General features: G+C 45.3%; 1 protein-coding gene across 1 annotated transcript in view; it reads left to right on the top strand.

Annotated features, from left to right (window-relative positions):
- Window positions 1–27364, top strand: part of mcm3 (minichromosome maintenance complex component 3) — a 75885-nt gene extending 48521 nt beyond the window's left edge. Inside the window, exons 10-17 of the mRNA XM_059985439.1 lie at window positions 287–461; window positions 1493–1619; window positions 14889–15039; window positions 16310–16450; window positions 19168–19262; window positions 19777–19886; window positions 21012–21099; window positions 22573–27364. Of these exons, the coding sequence (XP_059841422.1) occupies window positions 287–461; window positions 1493–1619; window positions 14889–15039; window positions 16310–16450; window positions 19168–19262; window positions 19777–19886; window positions 21012–21099; window positions 22573–22771 (1086 nt within the window). The 3' untranslated portion in view covers window positions 22772–27364. The remainder of the gene's footprint in view (window positions 1–286; window positions 462–1492; window positions 1620–14888; window positions 15040–16309; window positions 16451–19167; window positions 19263–19776; window positions 19887–21011; window positions 21100–22572) is intronic.
- Window positions 27365–27571: the final 207 nt, after the last annotated feature.

Here is a 27571-nt window from a genome sequence, read left to right as displayed (position 1 = left end):
GACTGTGGATGTGTGTTAATGAAAGGAGGCCTTCTCACTGGTGAATCATGTGGCAGGGAGATGCTAGTCATCTCGAACTCCAGCTTGTACCCAGTAAACGTGGGTTACAGTGGATGGGTATGGCAGGGAGATGCTTGTCGTCTCGAACTCCGACTTATGCCCAGTAAACGTGGGTTACAGTGGATGGGTATGGCAGGGAGATGCTTGTCGTCTCGAACTCCGATGGAGAACATTGGCCTGCAGCATTCCCTGCTGTCCAGTTTTGACCTGTGTGTGTCTCCCCCAGTATAACCAGTATAAAACTCCGATGGAGAACATTGGCCTGCAGGATTCACTGCTGTCCCGTTTTGACCTGCTTTTCATCATGCTGGACCAGATGGACCCGGAGCAGGACCGCGCGGTCTCTGAACACGTGCTGCGAATGCACAGGTACAGAGCCGCAGGCGAGCAAGATGGTGACGGTGAGTTCTCGGATCTGTAGGTTGGGCGGGGGAGCTGCGGAGGTAGTTTCTCGTCCGTTACCCATACCATCCGCCAGTAAGGAGCTGCTCTGCCTATTGTGCCCGACTTTCTCTGTATTACTGCCTACCGGAGTACCCTGTTCATCAAGTGTCCATTTAAAATAGGCAAAGATACCATTCCCTCTAAAGGTAAAGATTAGCTTTATTTATCACACATACGTCAAACAGTTAATGTGCATTGTTTGGGGTGAACGACCGACACAGACCCAGGGACTGAGCTGGGGGCAACCCTCAACTGTCACCATACAATAATGAATCTGAGAGCATACTTCTGGGGCCACCATGTCATGCCCACAACTTACCAGCTCTTAGCCCAACGTCTTTGGAATGTGGCAGGAAACTGGAACATCCAGAGGAAACCCACGCAATGACACGGGACTAACATAACAATCTCCTTACAGACAGCAATGGGAATTACACCCCAATTGGTGACCGCTGCTCAATCCCATCGACCTCCACTTGGGTGGTGCCCTCTGTACCCCTGCCTCCCACCTGGGTGGTGCCCTCTGTACCCCAGCCTCCCACCTACTTTCATTGCAGTTTATTTTTAATTATCTGTATTCAAATTCCCAGTCTTTCAGTGGTAGGATTCAAGCTAGCTCAGTAGATATTTCCAGGTACTTTGTACAGCAACTTAACTGCAAACTGATGCAGTGGCTACAGGTAGTCTTTTTACAAGAGGCAAAGTTAAAATTTACCTCAAAGAATCTAGCTTTAACCACGTGCTAAAATAAATGCAAACTTGGCTTAAATGTTGAATTGAATCAGCGTTTGCCACTTCCGCTGGTAGCTTATTTCACACTTTTACCACCCTCTGAAGAAGCTTCTCCTCAGGTTTCCCTTAACTATTTTACCTTTCACCCTTAACCCATGACTTCTAGTTCCAGTCTCATCCACGCTGAGGGGGTAGATGACTGTTATGGCTGAATATCTTGGCACCACTCATTGACATGTGTGATATGTTCTTCTAGCTTTGCCATTGGGCAGTGCTGTAGACGCCCTGGCGACAGAGGACCCGGATACTTTGCAGGATGAGGAACAGGAGCTTCAGGTTTATGAAAAGCATGACAACCTTCTTCATGGAGCCAGGAGACGAAAGTAAGTCTACAAGTTGCAGGAGTGAGTGTAGAGTTAATTGACTGTCAGGGGTCTCCCAGTGTTTGTGCTTTTCTGGTCAGAACTAATCATCGGGTAACCAATTTTGGATGTAACACACAAATGCTGAAGGAACTCAGCAGGTCAGGCAGCATCTATGGAAATGAATAATGGTTCTATGTTTTGGGCTGAGACCCTTCACCAGGACGTCAATTCTTCTGCTAATAACCATTCGATATAACCCCTATCCTGTGGCTGTGTGTGCATTAGTACCACTATTACCATGCCAGTGGTCTGGGTTACCGCCAGCGGTGCCAATTGAACCATGATCACAGGCACTATAATAACGTCATGCTAAGCACTACCCTACCGAGTGGAAGGTTATGGAGTTAACAAAGGTAGTGGGAGTGGGGTTTGATGTACTCCATTGCTCCTCCTCCTGACTCTCCTGGGGCTGATGACAATACCAGTTAGATGGAGGAGCAGAGCTTTGAGATTGTTAGCTGTTTAGTTGGGCTCTGACCTCTTATTTGCTGTTGACATTTTAGAGGCATAGAGCCCTACAGCTCAGAAGCAGGTCCGTCTGGCCCATCTATTCCCTGCTGACCTGCCTAGTCCCATCAACCCATATCGCAGCCCTCCAAACCCCTCCCATCTATGTACCCATCCAAACTTCTCATGGATGTTGAATTGAACCGGCATCCACCGCCACTGTCTGCTCATTCCACACTCTCTCTCCTCTGAGTGAAGACATTCCCACCCGATTTCCTCTTAAATATTTAACCTTTCACCCTCGACCTATGATCTCTGGACATCGTCTCACTCAACCTCAACGAAAAAGCCTGCTCGCCTATACCCTTCCTATATATTGAATCTCCCCTCATTCTTCTATGTTCTAGGGAATAGATTCCTAATTTATTCAACCTTTCAGTATAACTCAGGTGCTCAAGTCCTGGCATTATTTTTGTTTATTTTCTCTGCACTCTTTCAGCCTTACTGATATTTTTTCCTTTAGGTAGGTGACCATGTTGGCAGACAATACTCCAAAACCGGCCTGACCAGTGTCTTGTACAACTTCAACATCCCAAACACAAAGTACACTGCAGATGCTGTGGTCAAGTCAGCACGCTGGAGGAACTCAGTAGGTCGGGCAGCATCTGTTGAAACGAGCAGTCAGCGTTTCAGGCCAAAACGTTGACTGCTTGTGTCAGCGGATGCTGCCGGACCTGCTGAGTTCCTCCAGCGTGTTGTCCGTGTTGATTCAACATCCCAATTCCTGTACTCAGTGCTTTGATTTATAGAGGCCAGTATGCCAAAAGCATTCTGTACGACCCTATCTACCTGTGACGTTCCTTTCAACGATCCATTCCCAGATCCCTCTGTCCTACCGCGCTCCTCAGTTTGTTTGAAATGGATTGAATGTCTGAGCTGGTTTTACCGCTCATTTCAGTAATGTTTGCTGAATTTATTGAAGTTGTTTCCTTCCTCTGCGTGAAGCGATTCTCTGGAATTAGATGATCAGTTCTCAAATGGAGAGAGAGTGGTGTGAAAATGTAAAGTGCTCTTTTGCCAAACCCTTCCAGAGAGATGTGAATGTCCTGTTTTTATCTATAATGAAGTGATACTTTCTAATGAAACCACAGACTTTCTAATACTAAATATACCACAGCTCTCGGTTCTTTCTGCAAAACAGCACCATTTACTATGCCATGATTTACTAAGTTCTCTGCATGGTGTGTTCATACAGCACTGGTTCGTATTGTTCTGTCGGGTTTAATTTTGAGGTCCCCCACAACAACCAGTTGCACCCATGTGACCAATTAACTTACTAACCCATAGGTCTTTGGGAGGTAGGAGGAAAGCCAAGAGTCTCCTTACAGATAGCGGTGTGAATTGAGCCCATGCCACTGGCTTTGTAATAGTGCTACGCCACCTACAAATTCATCTGTCTAACTGAAAGCCTCAAGTTCACCGTAAAGCAGGATATCCTGGCATAACCTGTCATGTAAATGTTTTAAAAGGTGGCATCCATTATTAAGGACCCTCAGCTGCCCTCTTATTAATAACATCAGTACAGAACATGCATTCCTTTCAGGCAACGGCAGGTGTATTTAAAGCGGAGATAGATGGGCTGTTGATAAGTCAACATCAAAGGTTACGGGGAGAAGGCAGGAGAATGGGGGTTGAGAATGATAATAAATCAAGCCGTGATGGAATGGTGGAGCAGACTCATTCCTCCTAATGACCCAGTGTTGCTCCTTTTATGAACTTGGCTTACTGCCACCATAAAGGCAATATGCAAACTGCCTTACTAATGTTCTGATTTAAAAAAGAATACATTTTGGTACATGGACAGGGAGAGCTTAACTCCCCCCATGGACAATCGGTCCCAGGCCTGGCTGTGAAAGAAGGAGGGTTTGGCATGGGCTAGCAACCACATCCGTTTAAAAGCCCAGCATTGCAGAAACACCAGAGATGCTCCAAAGACCTCGTCCCTGAGAGAGGAAGGATCTTTGAGGATAGGCTAGAACTGGGGACAGTTTGAAAGGTGGGTCCAAGGGGGGACTGGTGAGCTGCTTTCAGTGGCTGATGCCCCAGTAGGGGTGATGGGGTGAAGACAAAGAATCACAGAGTTTGAAAGGTAGGTCCAAATGCAGGCAGCTCAGCCAGACATTTTGGTTAGCATGGATGAGTTGGGTTAAAGGGATTGTTTCTATGCTGATTAAATCTATGGATTTTAACAAAGATTCAGATTGTACACTGGTCTGCAAAACAGTTCATTTGGGTTCCAGGGTGAGCTAGTCAACTGCATACAAAGCTTGTCTGGTGGAAGGAGAGCGTCCTGACCAGCTGCTTCATCATTTGGGTTGGGCATTTCAAGGCCTCTGATCACAAGTTTCTTGGGTGGCATGGTAGCATAGTGGTTAACAAACATTTTACTGGGTTCATTCACCCACCGTCTGTGAGGAGTTTGTACGTTTTCCCCGTGACTGCATGAATTTCCTCTGGCTGCTCCTGGTTCCTCCCACGGTCCAAAGACGTATTGGTTGGTATGTTAGTTGTCCCATAATTAGGCTGTGGTGAAATTGGGGGGCTGCTGGGCTGCAAGGTTTTAAGGGCCCAATTGCGAGCGCGACTGGCACTATCACCACCCATCAGAGATTTATCAGGAATACTGTGTACGCAGGGAGTGATCCGCCAGTACCCATGGTGGAACTGGCTGAATTTGCAATCCTGTGAATTGGTGCCTCCAAACCAGACAGCGATGCAGTAACTCCCACAAAATGCTGGAGCGGAACTCAGCAGGCCAGGCAGCAGCGAAGGAAAATCGTGAATAGTTGATGTTTTGGGCCAAGACCGTTCATCAGGACTGGGGGGAAAAGAGATGGAAAGTCAGAGTAAGAATGTGGGGTGGGGAGGAGGGGAAGAAGTACAAGGTGATGGGTGAAATCGGGGGGGGGGGGGATGGAGTAAAGAGCTGGGAAGTTGATTGGTGGAAGAGATACGGGGCTGGAGAAGGGGCAATCTGATGAGGAGGGGACAGAAGGCCATGGAAGAAAGGGAAGGGAGAGGTGGTGGGTGGGTAAGGAGTTAAGAGGAGAAGGGGAAATGGGAATGGTGGGTGGAGGTCAATACCGGAAGTTTGAGAAATTGATTTTCATGTTCATGGTTACTCAGATGGAATATGAGATGTTGTTGCTCCAATTATCACAGCAGTAGAGGAGGCCATGGACTGACGTGATGCTGGTACAACCAGTCAGAATGCTGCTCATGGAACCTCTGTAGAAATTTGCAAGCATCTTGCGTGCTGTATTACAGTGTGGAGTATTGTGTGCTGCTCTGGTCTCCATAGAAAACCTACAGGCCCTTTGGCCCATAAGCCTGTGCCAAACATGTCTTTGAAATTATCTAGGGTTGCCCATAGCTCCATGTACCTATGCAAAAGTCTGTTAAAAGATCCTATCGTATCCGCCTCCACCACCTTTGCCGACAGCCCATTCCATGCACTCACCACTCTGAGTAAGAAAAAAAAACAAACAACATCTTACCCCTGACATCTCCTATGTACCTACTTCCAAGCACCTTAAAACTGTGCCCTCTTAGCCATTTTAGCCCGGGGAGAAACCTCTGACAATTCACATGATCAATGCCCCTCATCATCTTATACACCTCTATCAGGTTATCTCTCACCCTCTGTTGCTCCAAGGAGAGAAAGCTGAGTTCACTCAACCTGTTTTCATAAGGCATGCTTCCCAATCCAGGCAACATCCTTGTAAATCTCCTCTGCACCCTTTCTATGGTTTCCACATCCTTCCTGTAGTGAGATGACCAGAACTAAGCACAATACTCCAAGTAGGGTCTGACCAGGGTCCTATATAGTTGCAATATTACCTCTCGGCTCCTAAACTCAATCCCACGATTGATGAAGGCCAATGCATCATATGCCTTCTTAACCACAGAGTCAACCTGCACAACAGCTTTATGTCCTATGGACTTGGACCGCAAGATCCCTCTGATCCTCCACACTGCCAAGAGTCTTACCATTAATACTATATTCTGCCATCATATTTGACCTACCAAAATGAACCACTTCATACTTAACTGGGTTGAACTCCATCTGCCACTTCTCAGGCCAGTTTTGCATCTTACCAATGTCCTGCTGTAACCTCTGACAGCCCTCCACACTATCCACAACACCCTCAACCTTTGTGTCATCGGCAAATTTACTAACCCATCCCTCTTAAAAGTTAAGCCCCTTGATAATAGCACGATCATTCAATGCTTGGTCCCCTAGCTATCTCTAGACATAACCACAGTTATAGGGAAAGATTGAATAGGTTAGGACTTTATTCCCTAGAGCCCAGGAGAGTGAGGGGAAATTTGAAAGAGATGTACAAAATGGAGCAGTATAACTAGGGTAAATGCACTGAGCTTGGGTGAGACTAGATCCAGTGGTCAAAGGTGAAATGTTTATGGGGAAGAAGAGTAGGAACTGCACTCAGAGGGTGGTGAGTGCGTGGAGCAACTGACGGTGGATGTGGGTTCGATTTCAATGTTGAAGAGAAATCTGGATAGGGACATGGTTGGGAAGGGTTTAGAGGGCTCTGGTTTGGGTGCAGGTCAGTGGGACTCGGCAGATCAACAGTGTGATGTGATCTGGATGGGTTGTAGGGCCGGTTTCTGGGCTGCAGGGTTCTGACTATGACTGTTTGTCAGAGGAAATGGAACAGGAATGTGTTGGCGTGCCAGCCAGATCATCAGTGGCATTACTGATGCCCCTTGCTCAGCACTGTCTGTGCTTTCCCTGGAGGTTGGTGGGTTAGTTGCTGTAAGTTGTCCAGCTTGAAGGTGAGACTGGGGGAATGAAGTGAGTGTGGGCTTTGTGAAAATGGCTGAGTGGGTTAAATGGCCTATTTTTATGTTTCTGCGCATTTCTGCCTCTGATCCTTTTGAGAGGTGCAGACTGGAAATGCCAGCTGTGGTCTGCTGCTGTTCTCTACATTTTCATCTCCTTTCTGGTCAATGGAGTCTCAGTCTCCTTCCTCTGCAACCCTTTACCTTTCCTACCCACCTGTCACCTTCCCCTCCCCGCACACTTTCATTCTGGCATCTTCCCCTTTCCTTTCCAGTCCTGAGAAAGGGTTTTGCCCCAGCATCCACAGATGCTGCCTGCCCTGCTGAGTTCCTCCAGCAACTTGTGTGTGTTGTTCTGGATTTCCAGCATCTGCAGAATCTTCAGAAAAAAATGAAGGAGAGCAGAGTTAGTGAGGTAGCAAGACATTGTAATACATAATAAAAACTGTGTAAATTGAATTTAGATACATAATTCGAAAAGAGTAGAGGTGGTGTTCATGGGCTCATTGTTCATTCAGGAATCTGGTGGAGGAGAAGCTGTTCCTAAAATGTTGAGTGTAGATCCTCATAAACACAAGACTCTGCAGGAGCTGAAATCCAAAATGATACAAACGATGCTGCTGAGTTACTCCAGCAATTTTGTGTCTTTTCAGGCTCCTGTACCTCCATTCTTTTGGTAGTAACGAGGAGGGCAATAGTGTGGCGGTTAGTGTAACAATTAGAGCACCCGGGGCTCAGTCATCTGTAAGGAGTTTGTATCTTCCCATGACTGTGTGGGGTTCCTCCAGGTGCTCCGCTTTCCTCCCACGTTCCACAAGTGTGCAGGCTCCTTGGGTGAAAGGACCTTGCTCACACGCTGCAGCTTCTCTCCATTGCCTTTGAGCGCCGTAGTGGGAATTGCTTGGGCTCTACGGAATATAGTAAAGTTTTACAATCTTGGAAAGAACCAGGAGCTTTGCCACAAGATTCCATCAAGGACCGCTCTCTTCTCACTGCTGCCATCGGGGAGGAGGTACGGGAGCTTCAGGTACCACACCAAGTTCAGGGAGTTAGTACCAGTCTCCTGAATCATCTTACCCCGGAACTGATCAGTGAACACAACCTGTGGATTTACTTTTGAGGACTCTACATGTTGTCAGTATTACATTGTTGTTATTATTTTGTTGGTATTTGCACAGTTTGTCACCTTTGTCAACTTGGGTTGCTTGTTGCTTTGTGTGTAGGTTTTCATTGTATTTCTGTGTTTATACCTGCAAAAATGATCTCGGGGTAGTACATGTTGACATACACATACATACCTTGATAATGAAGTTACTTTGAACTTTGACAGACATCTTGCCTTCAACACACTTTTGATAGATTCAGTATGGTTATCTGTCTTTAACTTGGCAATCGTCAGCTCCTGAACCTGTGAGAAACTAATAATCAAGTTTGTTTGCTCCTGTGCTGAGTATTTAACTATATTTGCTGGTAATCAAGGTTGAGTAGTTATTGTTACTTTTATTTAAGAGTACAGCACTGAATTGGTTCTTTGAGCCATGCTGTCCCAGCAAACACACAGTTTTGATTAACTAGCCCAATCATGGGACAATTTACAATGACAAATTAAGCTGTCCTGTAGGTCTTTAGACTGTGGGAGGAAACTAGAGCATCCTGGGAAAGTCCACACTTTCCTTGGGTGGACGTACAGAAGAAATCGAAGTTGAACTCCAAACTTCTCCCCAAGTGCCCAATATGTCATACAGTAGTAGTCAAAGGGCCTGTAGCTGTAAGATTAGGATTCAATTCCCATTGCTGTCTCTAAGGAGTTTGTACGTTCTCCTTGTGACAGCTTTGCTTTCCTCAGGGTGCTCCAGTTCCCTCCACATTCGAAAGACGTATGGGTTGAGATGTTATGTTGGTGTCGGGAACACAGTAACACTTGTTGCTGTCCCCAGCATATCCTCTGCCTCTGATGGTCCTTGACCTAAATGTCGCATTTCTCCATTTCCATGTACATGTAACAAATAGTTACTCTTTCTTTTGTAATCTCTATAGCTGAACAAGTCATGCTGTTAGTTGCAGTTTCTGTCCCTTTTTCCATTCCAGCCCAAAACATCTACAGTTTATTCCTCTCCATAGATGCTTCCTGAATTTAGTTTCTCCAGCATGTATGCGTCTTGCTCTGGATTTCCAGCAACTACAGAATCTCTTGTGATTGTGATTTGCTATATGGGTGTTGGAATTTGGTTTGTTATCGTCGCAGGTACGGAGATACAGTGAAAAGCTGGTCTCGTACCATCCTTGCAGATCAAATCATTAGTGTTTTGGGGTAGAACAGTTACAGAATACAGAGTAAAGTATTACAACTACAGAGAAAGTGCTGTGTAATTAAGCAGTGTAATGAGGTATGTTGTAAGGTCAAGGGTCCATGTTATCATACAAGAGGTCCACTCGAGTCTGATAACAGTGGGATAGAAGCTGTCCTTGAGCCTTGTGGGATGTGCTTTCAGGTTTTTGGAGTGGAGCAAATGTCCAGGGTGGGTGGGATGGGTTCAATGTGGCTGCTTTACTGAGACAGTGAGAAGTATAGACAGAGTCCATGGAGAGGAGACCGGTTTCCATTCTGTCCACACCTCTGCGGTCACAGGCAGAGTAGTTGCCGTACCAAGCTGAGGCAGTTAACAAGTAGAGTGTACAGATTAGAGGGTGCTGATGAATAAGTATTGAATGTGTTTGGAAATCATTTTAAGAGGGCAGACCACCCCAGAAGGGCCTCCTGCTCCATTCTAACCTTGCTGACACTTCCCACTCCCACTTCAGAGCCTGCTGGAGCTACGTTTATTTTTACGTTGTACAGTCACTCACTGGTGATTGAGCTGACATATAACTGCTGTAGTTTAGTGCGCGCCAGCATATCACTGCCCAGGAGGTAGTGATTCAGAGGATGCATGGTTATCAGCTCAGCAATTTACAATCTGATAATGGATGTAGACAGCGCTGACATTAACCACATCAGATCAGTGGCTTAGATCCCATCGTTGATAACATTCGCTCCGAGTTACCTGCACTAATACCAGTCGAGACTTTGTTCCTCCGTTTTGCAGTTAACTCAACACAAGATCTGAGCAGTTCAAATCTAAACCCCTGCCTTTTTAACTGGCGTGAATATAGGCTGAAAGGCCTCCACTTTCAGGTTTACACAGCCGTACGTTAGTGCCCTGCAGTTTACAAACAGTAATACGACACAAGGGGAAAACAGCCAGAGTGAGAGTACCAGAGAGTTCCCCGGTGGCTGTACCCCTTGAAATAAGTATTCCTGTTTGAGTACTGTATTTGGGGGGTGGACGTGGACAGCCTACCTGGAGGAAGCAACAGTGGCCGTACCTCTGCAGAGTCTGGCCCTGTGGCACAGAAGGGTAGGAGGAGGAAGTTAGGGGGTCAGACAAGCGATTCTGTGGGCGCAGAAAAGAAACGCAGATGGTAGTTTGCCTCCCAGGTGCCAGGGTCTGGGATGTTTCTGATCGCGTCTAAGATATCCTTCAGTGGGAGGGAGAACAGCCAGAGGTCATGGTACATATTGGTACCTATGACATAGATTGGAAAAGGGAAGAGGTCCTGAAAACAGACTACAGGTATTTAGGAAGCAAGTTGAGAAGCAGGACCTCAAAGGTAGTAATCTCGGGATTACTGCCTGTGCCACGCGACAGTGAGCATAGGAATAGAATGAGGTGGATGATAAATGCGTTGGAGAGGAATTGGAGCAGGGGGCAGGGATTCAGATTTCTGGATCATTGGAACCTCTTTTGGAGCAGGCATGACCTATACAAAAAGCACAGGTTGCACTTGAATCCCAGGGGGTCCAATATCCTGGTGGGGAGGTTTGCTAAGGCTACTGGGGAGAGTTTAAACTAGAATTGTTGGGGGGTGGGAACCGAACTGAAGAGACTGGGGAAGAGGTGGTTGGCTCACAAATAGAGAAAGCTTGTAGACAGTGTGAGAGGGAGGATAGGCAGGGACATGCTCAGACTGAAGGTTTGAGATTAGTCTATTTCACGCAAGGAGTGTTGTGAACAAAGGGGATGAGCTTAGAACATGGATCTCTACTTGGAGATATGATGTAGTGGCCATATCAGAGACTTGGATGGTTCAGGGACAGGAATGGTTACTTCAAGTGCCAGGCTTTGGATGTTTCAGAAAGGACAGGGAGGGAGGCAAAACAGATGGGGGCATGGCACTGTTGATCAGAGATAGTGTCACAGCTGCAGAAAAGGTGGACACCATGGAGGGATTGTCTACGGAGTCTCTGTGGGTGGAGGTTAGGAACAGGAAGGGGTCAATAACTCTACTGGGAGCTTTTTGTAGGCCGCTCAATAGTAACCGGGATATCGAGGAGCAGATAGGGAAACAGATCCTGGACAGGTGTAATAATAACAGTTGTCATGTTGGGAGATTTTAGTTTCAAAAATATCGATTGGCATCTCCCTAGAGCAAAGGGTTTAGATGGGGTGGCGTTTGTTAGGCGTTTTCAATAAAGTTTCTTGACACGATATGAGGCTGTACTTGATCTGGTGTTGGGAAACGAACCAGGCCAGGTGTCAGATCTCTCAGTGGAACAGCATTTTGGAGATAGTGATCATAATTCTATTTCCTTTACAATAGCATTGGAGAGAGATAGGAACAGACAAGTTAGAAAAGCGTTTAATTGGAGTAAGGGGAATTATGCTATCAGGCAGGAAATTGGTAGCTTAAATTGGAAACAGATGCTCTCAGGGAAAAGTACGGAAGAAATGTGGCAAATATTCCAGTGGATATTTGAGCAGAGCTCTCATGTTCCAATGAGACAGGGAAGTTATGGTAGGGTACAGGAACCATGCTATACAAAGGCAGTAATAAATCTAGTCAAGAAGAAAAGAAAAGCATACAAAAGGTTTGGAGAGCTAGGTAGTGTTAGAGATCTAGAAGATTATAAGACTACTAGGAAGGAGCTTAAGAATGAAATTAGGAGAGCCAGAAGGGGCCATGAGAAGGCCTTGGCGGGCAGGATTAAAGAAAACCCCAAGGCATTCTGCAAGTATGTCAAGAGCAAGAGGATAAGACATGAAAGAATAGGACCTATCAGGTGTGACAGTGGGAAAGTGTGTATGGAACTGGAGGAGATAGCAGAGGTACTTAATGAATACTTCAGTATTCACTATGGAAAAAGGATCTTGGTGATTGTAGTGATGACTGAAAAGCTTGAGCATGTAGACATTAAGGAGGAGGATGTGCTAGAGCTTTTGGAAAGCATCAAGTTGGATAAGTCGCCAGGACCGGACGAAATGTACCCCAGGCTACTGTGGGAGATGAGGGAGGAGATTGCTGAGCCTCTGGCGATGATCTTTGCATCATCAACAAGGATGGGCTGAAATGGTTGCCACAAGAGGACACAGGTTTAAGGTGTTGCGGAGTAGGTACAGAGGAGATGTCAGGGGTAAGTTTTTTACTCGAGTGGTGAGGGCGTGGAATGGGCTGTTGGCAACACTGGTGGAGGCGGGTATGATAGGGTCTTTTAAGAGACTTTTGTATAGATGCATGAAGCTTAGACAAATAGAGGGCTATGGGTAAGCCTCGTCATTCCAAGGTAGGGACATGTTCGGCACAACTTTTGTGCTGTAGGTTTTCTGTGTGTCTGTGTTTCTTTTCAGTCCTGATGAAGGGTCTCAGGCTGAAATGTCAATCGTTTCTTCCACTCCAGAGATGCTGCCTAACCTGCTGTGTTTGTCCAGCATTTTGTGTGTGTTGCTCATGTTGCAGGCTCTCTTTACATATTCTGCTACAATTGTTTGATATTTTTTGTTTAGGCAGAGGATAAGCAGAGGGCATAAATTAAGGCCAGAGTGTAGAAGCTTGATTGTGTTGGGTTAAGAATTTTATTGTGGGCCAGAGAACGTGGGAAACCAAACTGAACTGGGATGCAGACACTTGAAATATGATGTGAAGAGGACAGCAACTAAGCTTAAATAATGGCAGGAATGAGCATTAATATACACTGCTGTTGACCCTCTGGGACATAGGTCACCAACAACCGCTCACCAGAGTCCTCTTTCCTGGGCCGGTCTTTCAAGTTGTGCCCAGGTGTGGCCCTTCCTCAAAGATTCTTCCTCTCCCATGGATGAGGTCTGTTGAGCTTCTGTTGGCGTTCCTGTAGCACTGGGTTTTTATGAGATGGGGTTGCTAGCCCCATGTCCAACACCCTTCCTCTCTGAGCCCTGGGCTTTGGAGTAGTCGAAAAGGGGGAAACCTTTCTCTGCAGGGTGTGGTTGGGATTTAAAGTTTATTGCTTGTAGATGTGGTGGAGGCAGGTTCAGTCGAGGCCAAGGAGCTGGTTAAATGTGTGAACATACTGCGGTCCAGCCCTTTTGGTGCATGATATTATGCCAACCCTTTAACCTACTCTTAAGATCAATCCAATCCTTCCCTCCCACATAACCCTCATTCTTCCGTCATCTCTATGCCTCTTAAATGTACTTAATGTATCTGAGTCTGCTGCTGCCCGTGTTCAGGGCATTCCTCACACCCACCAATTTCTGTAAAGAACTTGCATCTGACATCTACCCCCCCCCCCCCCCCCCCAAATCAACTTAAAATTATGGCCCCTTGTGTATTAGCCATTTCTGCCCTGGGGAAGAAATTCTGACTGTCCACTTGATCAATGCCTCTTATTTCATACACCCGTCTCATCCTCTGTCACTCCAAAGAGAAAGCCCCTTACTCACTCCATCTATCGTCATAAGACATACCCTCTAATTCAGGTTTAGTCCAGTATATTAACTGTCCTCAACAAATGAGTTCACGATGCAACACCACTTCACTATGGCACACCGGCATGCCATTTGATCTGGTTGGTTGGTATTTGTGGTTGTCATTACTCATTGACACTTTCTGTTTTGCCTTAATCATCACTACCACTTTGTCTCGGTGAGCTGATACATGCACTTCCTATGCTATCGTGTAAAGTTTCTCCTGAGTTCTATGGCATTGTCCATTGTGTTTAAACTGGCAGGAGAATTTTTAAAGTGAAAGGACCATTGGACTAAGACATTTCCACTTTCTCAACTGGCTCCAGTGGTACAGGTGGTGATCACAACTTCCTTGGTTGCAGCGAATAACCATGACTGCTACTGTGCCTCATCGCCCCCTTCGCGCTCCACGGAGTGTTGCAGACCACCTTCCTGGCTGTTGGGTCGCACGGTAGATCTCTTCCCAGTGTGCTGGAGCTGACTTTGCGTGCTAAGATGTCGCTATCTCAGCAGAGTGTGAGGCTGCCGGCTCCCCTCACCTGAATTCTGTATGGCATGTTACTGATAGTGGCCTGCCTGGCCTCTGGAAATAACTTCTATATCCACCCTGTCAACCACGCATGATTCTGGGTTTGAATGCAAGATTGGAAGATTAGCTTTTTGTCATGTGCTCTGAGGTGCAAACAAATCAGTTCATTACAACAATGCACAGAGGTGGAAAAGGAAAAGGTTAGGTGGTTTTGTGGGTGAACAATTTCTGTCTTTGGCTTGGTAAATTTGGGCAAGGGAGATGTACTGGCTTTGGAGGCAGAGCAGAGGATGTTCACGAGGTTGATTCCAGAGTTGAGAGGGTTAGCCTATTGGGAGAGTGAATCGACTGGCAATATACTGGCTGGAACTAAAAAGAACGAGGGATCTTGTGGAGCATATAAAATTATGAAAGGCATAATAATATTATGACATAATAACAAAAATTATAAATGGAACAATTGAAGCAGGAAAGTTGTTTCCACTGGTTAGTGAGACAAGAACTAGGGAATAGAGCCTCAAGATTCAGATCTGTTATACCCCCTAATTCTTCACAATTCCAGCGAGTGCAAGCCCAGAGCCATCAGACGCTCCTCACAGGTTAACCCTTTAATTTCCTGTGTTTCAGAGAGAAGATCGTCAGCATGGAGTTCATGCGCAAATATATCCATGTTGCGAAGATTGTCAAACCTGTGCTCACTGCAGAAGCAGCCAACTACATTGCGGAGGAGTACTCCAGCCTGCGCAGCCAGGACCAGATGAGTTCCGATGTGGCTCGGGTGTGTGCGCTTTGTAGAGATTCTTCCTCGGTTTCTCATTCCCATTCTGTTTGGTTACCAGTCACTGTGGCTTGGTGTCACTGTTTCCTCCGGGAGATCCAGTTATCTCGTTTAGTGTGATTGCATAATAGGAGCAGGAGACTCGACTCAGAAGCCCGTCCCCTCATAGAACAGTATAGCAGAGTACAGACCCTTCAGCCCGTGATGTTGGGCCAGCCTTTTAACCTACTTCAAGATAAATCTAGCCCTTTGCTCATACATGGACCCCCCCCACCCCCATACTTCCTCCAGTCATCAAATTATGCTTGCTTGTATTAGCCATTTCTATCCATGGGGAATAAGTCTCTGGCTGTCCAATGAATCTAAGCTTCATTGTCATGTACACTCCTCTATGGAGTCATCCCTCAACCTTTTCACAGGACCCCGTTCCTCGAGATTCGCAGGATTTGTGATGCTTCTGATGCTGCCCTTCCACTGCTGAATTAGGGCAGTTCTCGTTCCAAACCTACCCCGGCACCTTTCTTCGTTACATCAGCAACTGTACTTGACACTGTCTCCTACACAGCGTGTAACCCATGGATTCTCTCACCCTCACTGATCTCACATCCATAGCTACCTAGACAACACCACCTCCCAGCCTGTCTCTTGTAACTATGTTATAGAACATAGGACAGTGTGGTGCTAACCTTTTAACCTATTCCAAGATCAATCCCTCCTTCGTAGTCTTCTCAACATTTACTGTCTACCCTTCCATTCACCATGTCAGCTGCATGTGTTTGTAAGGAATCAGATTTATTTGTCACCAACCAATGTAAATTTTGCAGCAGCAGTACAATGCAATACATTTTTTGAAATTACTATATTGTAAGTTAAATTAGAAATACATAAAAATAGAGTAAAAAGAAAGCGCAGTTAAGGTGGCTCCTCTGGAACTCTCTCCAGTGTCAGTGCATACTTTCTCAGATAGGGAGCCCAAAGCTGATCTCAATACTCCAGGTGTGTTCTGATCAATGCTTTATAAATCCTGAGCTTTAGAGAGTCCTCATCGGAGGTTCAGAGGTGTCAGCGTGACTTACTTGCTTTTATATTTTGGTTTCCTCCTGTAGTCAGTGCACTATTGTGGACTGTGTAAAGTAATGCATTTTGTGCATGCCATGTTGTTCAGTCTGGCTGCTCCTCACCTTGGTGTGATCAGCAGTGAATTTTTACCAAGGACGGAGGACTTTTTAATGAGCAGTGTCTTTCCTCTCCCACCACACTTTCCACTTAGACTTCACCGGTCACTGCCCGCACCCTGGAGACCTTGATCAGATTGTCTACTGCGCACGCAAAAGCTCGCATGAGCAAATCCATCGACCTCCAAGATGCTGAAGCCGCTGTTGAACTGGTTCAGTATGCTTACTTCAAGAAGGTAAAGGCTTGTGAGCATTTGTGTTTGTCCAAGTGCGTTCCTAACAAATTCTTTCATCAGATCTTTATAAATGACTTGGATGAGCAAGTGAAAGGGTGTGTGTATAAGTTTGTAGCTGACACCAAGTTTGGAGTTGCGGATAGTGTAGAAGGTTACCATAGATTACAACAAGACATTGACAGGATGCAGAGCCTGGCTGGGAAGAGGCAGATTGAGTTTAACCGGAAACTCCATTTAGTACTGTGGAGCTTAGGAGAGTCGGGGGGGAGTATTTGACAGAGGTGTACAAAATTATTATGGGTATAATGCGAGCAGGATTTTTCCACTGAGGTTGTGTGAGGCTAGAGGTTATGGCTGAAAGGTGAAATGTTTATGGGGAACATAATGAGGGATCTTCACTCCAGAGTGAGTGTGGAATGATGAGCTGCCAGAGGAAGTGGTTGATGTGAGCTTGATCACAACATTTGAGCGAGATTTGGGTAGATACATAGATGGTAGGGATATGGTCTGGGCACAGGTCAATGGGAAGGCAGATTAATATTTTGGCCTGGACTAGATGGGCTGAATGGTCTGTTTCTGTGTTGTAGTGTTCCATGACTATGGAAAATTGTAAGTGCTTTTCTTTAGTTGCTTGAATTTGAAGGCCGAGGAGAAAGTTAGTAGCAGGATTCTTAGTATGGAGGGACAGAGGAATCTCAGGGTTCATGTCTATAGATCTCTTAAAGTTGCCACACAAGTTGGTGGAATTGTTAAGAAGGTGCCTGGTGTTTTGGCCTTCATTAGTTGAGGGAGTGAGTTCAGAAGGCCTGAGGTAATGTTACAGCTTTATAAAACCCTGGTTTGACCACATGCCGACTATTATGTTCGGTTCTTTGCCTCTTTCTTGGAATGATGTGGAACTTTAGAGGTGTCATCCATTCACCTGGATTAGAGACCATATCTTATGAGGAGTGGTTAAATTAGTTGGGTTGTTTCTCCTTAGTGAAGGAGAGGTGACTTGATAGAGACGTTCAAGATGATAAGTGGTGTAGATTGAGTGGCCAGCCAGAGTGGAAATTCTAATACAAGGATACATAATTTTAAAGAGATTAAAAGAAAATATAGGGTGGATGTCAGAGGCAGGTTTTTTAAGAGCTTGGGAGGTGGCAGATATAATAGAAACATGTTGGAAACTCTTTAGATATGCACACGGATGACAGAAAAGTGTAGGGGGGAGGACAAGATTGATCTTAAGAGTAGGTTAAATGGTGGCACAGCATCATGGGCTGAGGTATGTTCTATCAGCCAATAGTAGAAATGGCTTTCAGCTGCAGAGCATGTATGTCCTAAGCCTGGTGTGAAAACAACTGGCAGCTTTCTCTTTGAGGCAATCTGCTGGTACACACTCATTTTGCTTTTCATTTTACTGTTTGCCTGGCTGAAAAAGTTGAGAGAATCTCAATTCCTAAGTGAACATGTGACCATGTGCAAATGTGTCAACTAATGCAACATGCACAGAGTGTTGGAGGAGCTCTGAAGGTCAGGCAGCATCTATAGAGAGGAGTAAACAGTTGGAGAAGCAACAACTCGTATTCTGTCTGGGTAGCCTCCAACCTGATAACATAAGTAATCAGCTTCTTTAACTTCCAGTAATTTCTCACCCCTCCCCTTCTCTTTCCATTCCGGCTCCCTTTTTATTCCATCTCCTACCTGTCCATCACTCCCTCTGGTTTCTTCCCTCCACTTAATTACATGTCCACTGTACCCTGCATCAGATTCCTCCTTCAGCCCTTGCCGATAGTATATTCCATCTGCCCTTTTGATCAGGAGGATAGGCAAAGTCCTCTATTAGTTCCTCCACTTCAAACCTACCTGGCCCTCCACCTATCTTCATATTATCCGCAAAGTTTGCAACAAAGCCACCTATTGTGTTATCCAAGACATTGACGTACAACGTAGAGAGGCTGGAAGCTTGCTTTATCCCCAACCCACCCACCCATTCAAAGTACATTTGGTTAACAAAGTATGTATGCAGTATACAACCGGGAGATTCGTATTCTCCACAGCCACGAAACAAAGAAAACCATGGAACATGTTCAAAGAAACACCCCCACCAACCACGCAAACGGTGACTAGAACGAATGAGCGAAAACAGAATATAAAAGCAAAAATTGAGAGAGTCCATACTCAGTACAGTTCAGTGTTCAGTACCTGTAGGCCACCCAGATTCAAAGTTGCCCAAAATAGCAACAGGGAAAGGAGCTAGAGTAACCTTACTCCTCAGCTCGCTTCAGCCATTACCCCTTCCCCTCACCTCCCCCCGCCCCACCTTCTGGCTCTACTCCCTTTCCTTCCTTTCCAGTGTTGAAGCAACTGTTCATTCAGCCTGACTGCTGAATTCCTCCAGCATTTTGTGTGTGATGCTGTGGATTTCCAGCATTTGCAAAGCCTGTTGTGTTTGTGTGTTAGGGCTGTTTCCCGCAAGCTGGTGCCTCATTAATCATTGCAACAAAGTAGAGCTTCCAAGGACAGCTGCACACGTTGGTGAGGTGGCAGGCATCTCCAGTAAGCAGACTTCCATCTACCTTATCATAAGCTCTCTGATACAAAGGAGCTAAACACATTACCAGTCGCATAGAACAGGAGTAGCACATACGGTTATGATTGCAGAAAAGCATAGTTTATCCTGTCAAAGCCACCCAATTCCCATAAACCGAACGCTGGTCTGTGGTGTGCAGGTTTTGGAGAGACAGAAGAAACCACGCAAAGATGAGAGTGACGTGGAGACGGAGGAAGAGGAGGCGACCCAGGATGACAGCGACAGCAAGAAGAGGTAAAGATCCCGCTGATGCAGGCGGGCACCTGGTTCTGTGTTGTGTATCGGTTTTTCATTTGGGGGCCCGTGCAGTGACTGTGAGTGAGATTGCGTTGGGTATTTGATGCAGGCGGGCACCTGGTTCTGTGTTGTGTATCGGTTTTTCATCTGGGGGCCCGTGCAGTGACTGTGAGTGAAATTGCGTTGGGTATTTGATGCGGAAGTGCATCATGGTAGCAGGCATGTCTGGCTCAGCGAGCCTGTGCTGCCCAACCAGAGGTTAGCTTTATTTGTCACGCTTACATTGAAATGTGTTTGTGTTAGCGACCAGCTCAGCCCGAGGAGTGTCACCGTGTTTCCCGCACCAACATGGCATGCTCTGGGAGGAAACCTGAGCACTCTGAGGAAACTCGGACAGTGATGGGGAGGACGTGCAAACTGATTGGTGATTGCTGGTGTTGTCCTGCCCATATCTCACGGTGTGATCAGTGGGAATAAACCTGTTTCTGATTTTGATTCTTTGCACACTCAGAAGGAAGCCGCAGTCGAAAGGTGGTGAAGGCAGGAAGAGGAGACGGGAGCTGGGCGAGGGTGAGCAGTACGACCCCTACGACTTCAGTGACGTTGAGGAGATTCCAGACAGTGAGTCCTCATTTCTTAAACCGTCACTAACTTTCTAAAGACTGCATAGGAGCATGTACCCTGTGAAAGGCAGACTTGAGACCGAGTCGCTACCGTTCGTCACAGTCACTTGGCCTGGGTGTTTAAGGTGAATTCACCAAATTAAGGGCTTCCTGTTGCTGAATGAGAGTCTACACGGCCAGAGCCGCACAATATACCTTGGAAACCAAGGCAAGATTTTGATTTAATTTCCATTTAAGATCTGCTTTATTATCAACGTGTACCTACAGTGAAATGCGTTGTTTGTGTCAGCGACCTACGCGGACTGAGGGTGTGCTGCGTGGAGCCCGCAAGTGTGCCTATGCTTCAGTCCTCGCGTAGCATGCCACAACCCAGTAACCCTTGCACATACGTCTTTGGAATGTAAGACGAAACCCAAGCGGTATGACCTCTGGAGAAACATAATCGATGTCCAACGCGTCACTGGTACCAGGCTACCTGCCGTCGAGGGTACCCCCCCCACCCCCCCGGAGTTTTCATATTTTATTGTTTTACAACATTGAATCGCAGTGGATTTTGACACTGATCAACAGACAAAAGTCTCTTTTGTGTCAGTGTGGGGGGAAAAAAGTGATCTGTTAATTACAAATATAAAAATAATTGATTATATAAGTATTCACACACCCCTCTCCCCCCGATATGACACATCTGATCATCACTGGTGCAGCCAATTGTTTTTAGAAATCACATGGAGATCACTGTGTTGTTGAGGTGTTTCAATTGATTGTAGTGAAAATACACCTGTATCTGGAAGGTCCAACTGCCGGTGAGTCAGTTTAAGACTACACCATGAAGCAAACAAAAACACCCCAGGCAACTCTAACTGTATAAGTCAGCTATGATGCAATGGTGGAGCAGACTCGATGGACTAAATGACCTAATCTTGTTCTGATATTTTGTAGTCTGATTCAGGCCGAATGGTAAAGTTCCACCAGTCAGCTCTGGGAGTAGGATTCAGTTAAGCTTGTGCTATTATAGTGCTGTACATAGGTCTAGACTTTTAAGACCTGCTTTAGTTCGGATGTAGAACATTAATGTATGTGACCAAATTGAGGAAATAATCTGATTATTTTCTTTGCCCCTCAGCCCAGCCACGCACTCCAAAGACCCCTGATGCAGGTGAGCGGATGGAACTCGGTGATGGAGCCACTGAAACTGTGCTCAGTGAAGAAAGGTCAGTCCATCTTGACACCACCTCTGGATCACAGATACTTTCATGTTCAAAATGGAGGATGTTTGGTTTTACCAAGGCCAACTTTCTGAACCGTGAGCAGTTGTGGGAGGGGTGAAGATGACTCTGGGTCTGGTTTGTCTATAGTCCCAGAGCCTGTGCTCTTTTAATGTAATATCACTTATAGCTTGTAGATTGAGATTTTTGTGGAGGTGGCAAAGGACATTGATGAGGATAAGGCAGTGGATGTTATCTACATGGAATTTCATAAACATTTTATAAGCTCCCTCACAGTGGGTTTATTCCGGAGGTAAAAACGCAGGACATCCAGGATGAATTACAAGTTTAGATTCAGAACTGGTTTTGTCCATAGAAGGTAGTAGGCATTAAAAGCTTTTATTCTGGTTGTAGGTCCATGACCAGTGGTATTCTACAAGTATCAGTATTAGGTTTCTGTAATATACAGTATATTAATAATTCAAATGAATAATGTAGATGGGTGGACCACTTTCAGTGATCTGTACCCCAAGAACCCTCTGCACCTCACTGCTGTCAAGGGGCCTAACTGTATATTGTATTTCATTTGACCTGCCCAAAGTGCAACACCTCGTGAGATGAGTTGGCTGAGTTTAAACTCCACATCTGACTTTAGTTTTTTCCCTCTCAAATTTCAGGGTGAGTTCAATCATATCATGATCACAGCTTTCTGAAGGTGCTTTCACTTTGAGCTCTCTAATCAAATCCAGTTCATTACACAACACCCAATCCAGAATAGCTGATCTCCTAGAGCTCAACCACAAGCTGCCCTAAACCATCTTGTAAGCATTCTACAAATTCACTCCCTTGGGACCCAGCATGACCCTGACTTTCCCAGACTGCCTCCATATTTGTATACTTGTACTGTGCACTTGTATTGCTACTCTGACGCTGTAATTTCCTTGGGATCAATACAATATCCATCCATCTCTCTAGACTGAAATCCCCCATGACTATCGCAACATCATTCCAAATGCCCCATCTTCAGCCCTATCACTAGTTCTCATCCCCTTGCCAAATTAGAGACATTGAACACTACGGCACAGAAAAAGATCCTAGTCTGTACCAAACTGTTTCCATTCCCTTTGACTGGCACGTGAACCATAATCGTCCATACTCCTGTCCGTGAATGAGGTGACCAAAACAACTGGATACTCCCGAGTACGGTTGAGTCAGGGTTTTATAGAGCTATGACATTACCTTGCAGGTTTTAAACTCAAAGCCCCTCCCTCCTTTTGCCGGAAGTCAGCTTGCTTGACTGCTTGAATTTATGGATTGCAGATTGTCTGGAGAAAAGTTGTGTAGCAGTCAAACACGAGTTGTATCCCTTGCCATTGGTTGTAGTTGGTGCTGAAGTGCTTTCTGATTGGATTTGGGGCACATCCCTGTGTGTGACTATAATGTTTTGTGGTCCTAATCTGATCTTTAATCCCGGCACAGGTTGAAGGCGTTCAAAGCTGCCCTGTTAGATGCATTCAAGGCTGTACATGCACAGTCCCTTGGAATGCAAACCCTGATGGCTTCAATCAACAAAGGAAACGAGGTCCCATTTTCCGAGGAGGAGGTGCAGGCTGCCGTTGACAAGATGCAGGAAGACAACCAGATTATGGTGTCAGATCAGATCATCTTCCTGATCTGAAGTAGTCAATTTCAACATGCGCCTTCTGTGCATCAGACAGATATAAAAGCACAGTGGGGTGTGACTAAAGGACATGCTGACTGCTTAAATATTGACCTATTTTTTATAGAAGTTAGTTTTTCCTACCCTGTTGCACTTCAAGATCTTGATCTCCATGTTGGTGTCCAGTAAATGTGTCCCCTGTGGTCTGCAGGGAGGGGAAGATTTCCATTGGTTCAAGGAGGAAAACTTTTTTTATATATGCACAACCTAATTTTTTCAGGGTTGCACTGCTGCATATTGCCTGTGTCTGTCATGAAGATTTGAGTTTGAGGGATTTCAGATTACACCTGCTGCCCGTCAGTACCCTGGGAAGTGTGGGTGGAGGGGACATAATTAGCATGCTATGACACTGGAAGGGGTGGTCTACTGTTTTGAAAAGTAGGGAAATTATTCTTGGCCCATCATTCCTACTGGGACATCGTCTGCCAACAGAAGCTGACCAGAGTCCTCTGTCCTGGGTCAGTCTGTCAAGTTATCCCTGGCTGTAACCCATCCACAAAGACCCTCCCTCTCCCAGGGGTGTGGTCTTTGGAGCTCCTGTTGGCATTCTTGTAGCTCTGGGATTTTAACGTGATTGAGTTGCTTGCCCATGCCCCAACCCCCTTCCTTTTGCAGCTGGGCTTTAGGCTGCCTGTGGCAGAGGTGGGTAGGGAATTGGAAGGGTTAAGCTCAGGATATACATCTCTACGAGTCCAAGAGGTTGTCGAATTGTTGAAAGGGCTAAGTCATCAAAATAGCTCATCAACCCTGCTTAAAGGCTTCCTTCCGAAGATCCTCTAGGGGAGGTGTTGCATGTTTCTTGCCTTGCTCCTGAGATAGTTTTAAATTCTGATAGTTCTGGCATGGTTGCTCCTTTGCTCCTCAGTGTCCCACTAATTCATGGCCCCTTTGAGTATCAAGTGCTACATCAACCAGTGACCAACGGGTGAATGTCAAGGTTCAGTGGAGCAGTCCAGTGTGGCCCTTTGAGGTGGGTTTGGGCTCTACTGACAACTGTTTGAAGTTTACAGCAGGCTCTTTTGAACTTCAGTGCGGTTAGTCCTGACATTGCAGGAGTGTCATTGCTGGTCGAGTTTCTGACTTCAGTGACCTTTTGAAGGCGCATGATCTTGCTCGTGTTAGGCAGTGCTTGGGTCCTCCCTTGTTGACCACCTCCTGGAATAACCGGTTTCCACAGAAAGGGGTAGCCAGCTGCAAAGTTGTATCATGCTGAAATTGTGTTACTGCTTGTGAAAAGGATTTTTGTAATAAAATTGAATTTGTTTACTCATTAAGCGCACTCTTTCCACCAAAGAAACCCTTGTCTTCAGTTTCGATATGAGCCGTTCAGACTGAGATGAAGCTAGACGTGAGAATGTCGAACAAGAAGCATTTTATTTTCCAATACCAAGCATGCATCTGACCTTGTTTTTTGTTCTACTTTCTATATTCTGCTTGCGTTATGTTAATCGGTATTAGCTTGGTCTTCACTTCTTCTGTATTGTGTGGTTTCTGATGCAGAGTTTTCAAGTTGCAGGTTCTGTACTGAAGTCATACTCATTGTAGACACGGGTACCAATGAGGAATAGAGGCTGAGATTTTCCACCAGTTTGAAGGAGAAAAAGGTCAGCCTGGTTTACTGTATCATAGTTCATACCTGCTTTCTAAATCATGCTAATTTTCCTGATAAGACGTGTCACAATCTCTTCAGTTTCTTACATCCCCACTACCAGCTTCAGCTATCACATGTACAGCATGCCAGTATGAACATTTATTTCCAAACAAGACCATACGATAACAGAGCAAATTAGGCCATTCGGCCCATTGTGTGTTCTCCACTATTCTATCATGGCTGATTTTAGTATCCCTCTTATCCCCATTCTCCTGACTTCTCCCCATAACCTTTGACACCCCGACGAATCAAGAACCTATCAACCTCCAATTTAAATATACCCAATGACTTGGCCTCTACAATAGCAATGAATTCCAGATTCACTACCCACTGGCTAAAGAAATTCCTCCTCATCTGTTCCGAAGGGATGTCCTTGTATTCTGAAGCAGTGCCCTCTGATTCAAGACTCACTATCGGAAACATCCTCTTCACATCCACTCTGTCTAGTCTTTTCAACCTGTACTTTGAGAACATTACGCTACAGGCCCTTTGGCCACAATGTTCAAAGTAAAATTATCATCAAAGTATATATGTCACCTTATACAACCCTAGATTATTTACTTGCTGGCATACTTAATAAATCCATAATAGAATAATAACCATAACAGAATTGCTGAAAAACCACACCAACTTTGCATTCATCCAGTGTGCAAAAGGCAAACTGCAAATAGGCAATGATTATTGAGAAGCACAAAATGCTCCGGGAGTTCAGCAGGTCAGGCAGCATCTAGGAAAAGTACAGTCGATGTTTCGGGCTGAAACCCTTTGGCAGGGGTGCGTTTCGTCCCAAAACGTCGACTGACCTGTTTTCCATAGATGCTGCCTGGCCTGCTGAGTTCCTCCAGCATTTTGTGTGTGTTGCTTGGATCTCCAGCAGCTGCAGATTCTCTCTTATTTGTGAATGAATATTGAAACATGAGTAGAGTCCTTAAAAGTGAGTCCCTAGGTTGTGGGAACACTTCAGTGATGGGGTGAATGACCTCTTTGGTTCAAGAGGTCTGGTTGAGGGGAAATACAATCATAAACCCGGTGATGAGGCTTCTGCACCACCTTCCTGATGGCAGCGAGAAGAGAGCGTGTCCTGGGTGGTGGTCCCTGATGGGTGCTGCTTTTCTGTGACAGTGCTCCGTGTAGACGTGCTCAGTGGTGGGCAAGGGTTAACCCAAGTTGGACTGGGCCTTATCCACTGCTTTTTGTAGGGTTTTCTGGTTAAGGGCATCGGTGTTTCCATACCAGGCTATGATAATCATCATCATCAGGTGCCTTGCCCAGTTTGAGCTTTGACTGCCATGGCCCACACACTCCTGTTTCGGGTCAAGTGGATCGATTCATTGGTGTTCATTTCCAGTTCTCCAGCTGCTGTCTCCAACATCATTTGTCTTTGCCTTCCTCTTGCTTTCTTCCCTTCAATCTTTCCCATAATTACCGTGCATTCTAACTCCTTTTTCCTAATCACCTGTCCGATGAAGTCACATTGCCTTTTCATGATCTCAGACATTATTTCTGTTTTTGTGCTTGCTGTGTTCATGACATCCTCGTTGGATATTCGTTTTGTCCATGATATTCTTTGCATCCTCCTTAAAAACCACATCTCTGCTGCTTCAATTTGTGTCCTCATGTGACTAGATATTGTCCAACATTCTGAGCCATATAACATAACTGAATAAACGTAACATTTCAGTACTCTGAGGCGGGTTGTCATGCCTAGTTTAGTGTTGGTCAGTATACTCTTCATTCTCGTAAAGGTGTCTTTTGCCATCCCTATTCTTTTGATGTCCATGTCGCACCTGCCATCTGATGTCACCCAGCTTCCTAAATAGCAAAAGTGCTGTACAGTCAGTCCTCCTTATCCATGGGGGATTGGTTCCGAGATCCCCTGCTGATACCAAAAATCACGGATGCTCAAGTCCCTTATTTAACCTGGCTCAGTGCGGTGGTCTTTGGGACCCAGCGGAGCCCCGGACTTTATTTAACATGCTCAGTGCAGTGGACATTAGGACCTGGTGGTGCAGCTCTGAATCCGCAGTGTTTCTGTTCACGAAAATTATCACGATTGAAAATAAGGTGGAAGTAATAAAGCGATCGGAAAGAGGTGAAACGCCATCGGTCATTGGAAAAGCGTTAGGCTACAGTCGGTCAACAATCGGAACAATTTTAATGGAGCATGTGAAAGGCCCTGCCCCGATGAAAGCTACAATTATCACTAAGCAACGCAATGGTTTAATTATTGAAATACGTATTTTTCTTAAGTGTTTTATATGCGTAGAAAGGTAAGATATGTACTATATACTAAGAAAAACGTTTGACTAACTGACGCTAAATAATACCAGATGTAACTGTTCTGACTTAGACAGACTCAGGAATGGAACTCATTCATAACCTGGGGACTGCCTGTACTTTAAAGTCATTTCTAGATTACTTATAATACCTAATACAATGTAAATGCTATGTAAATAGTTGGTATACTGTATTGTTTATGGAATAATGACAAGAAAAAATAGTCTCTACATGCTCATAATGAGTGCTGGAGAGAGAATTTCCGGGTTTTCCCGATTCGCGGTTGGTGGAATCCGTGCATGCGGAATCCGCAGATAAGGAAGGCCGACTGTACTTGTTTTATGTCTTCCCTGTTTATTCTCAGCCTGCAGATAGGATTCTCCTTTTTGGATATCACATACATTCTGTCTTTTTGCAATTGATGGATCGACCCATTTTTGAACTTTCTTCAACAACGGTATCAATTAAGTTTTGTAGTTCTTCCTCCGTACTTGCAATTAACACAGTGTCATCCGCATTTCTGAAATTATTGATGTTACACCGCCAACTTTGATTCCCAAGATGTCTCTTTTTTTTGTAATATTGTTTCACTGTACACATTAAACAAATCAGGGGGGAAAACACACCCTTGTCTAACGCCTCTCTTGATTTTCGTAAACTGACTCACTTCTCCATCTATTCTTACAGTGGCAGTTTGTTCCCAGTACAGATTTGTGATTAGACGGAGGTCTTTCAAATCTAGATCTAGAGTTTCCTGTAATATTTCAAATAACTTACTGTGCTTCAATTTATCAAATGCTTTTGTGTAGTCGATAAAACAAACAAATCTT

Source organism: Hypanus sabinus, chromosome 12 (genome assembly GCF_030144855.1).
Source record: "Hypanus sabinus isolate sHypSab1 chromosome 12, sHypSab1.hap1, whole genome shotgun sequence".
Lineage (NCBI taxonomy): Eukaryota > Metazoa > Chordata > Chondrichthyes > Myliobatiformes > Dasyatidae > Hypanus > Hypanus sabinus.
The sequence above is the reverse complement of the archived record's forward strand: the minus strand, read 5'-3'. Positions and strand labels throughout refer to the sequence as shown.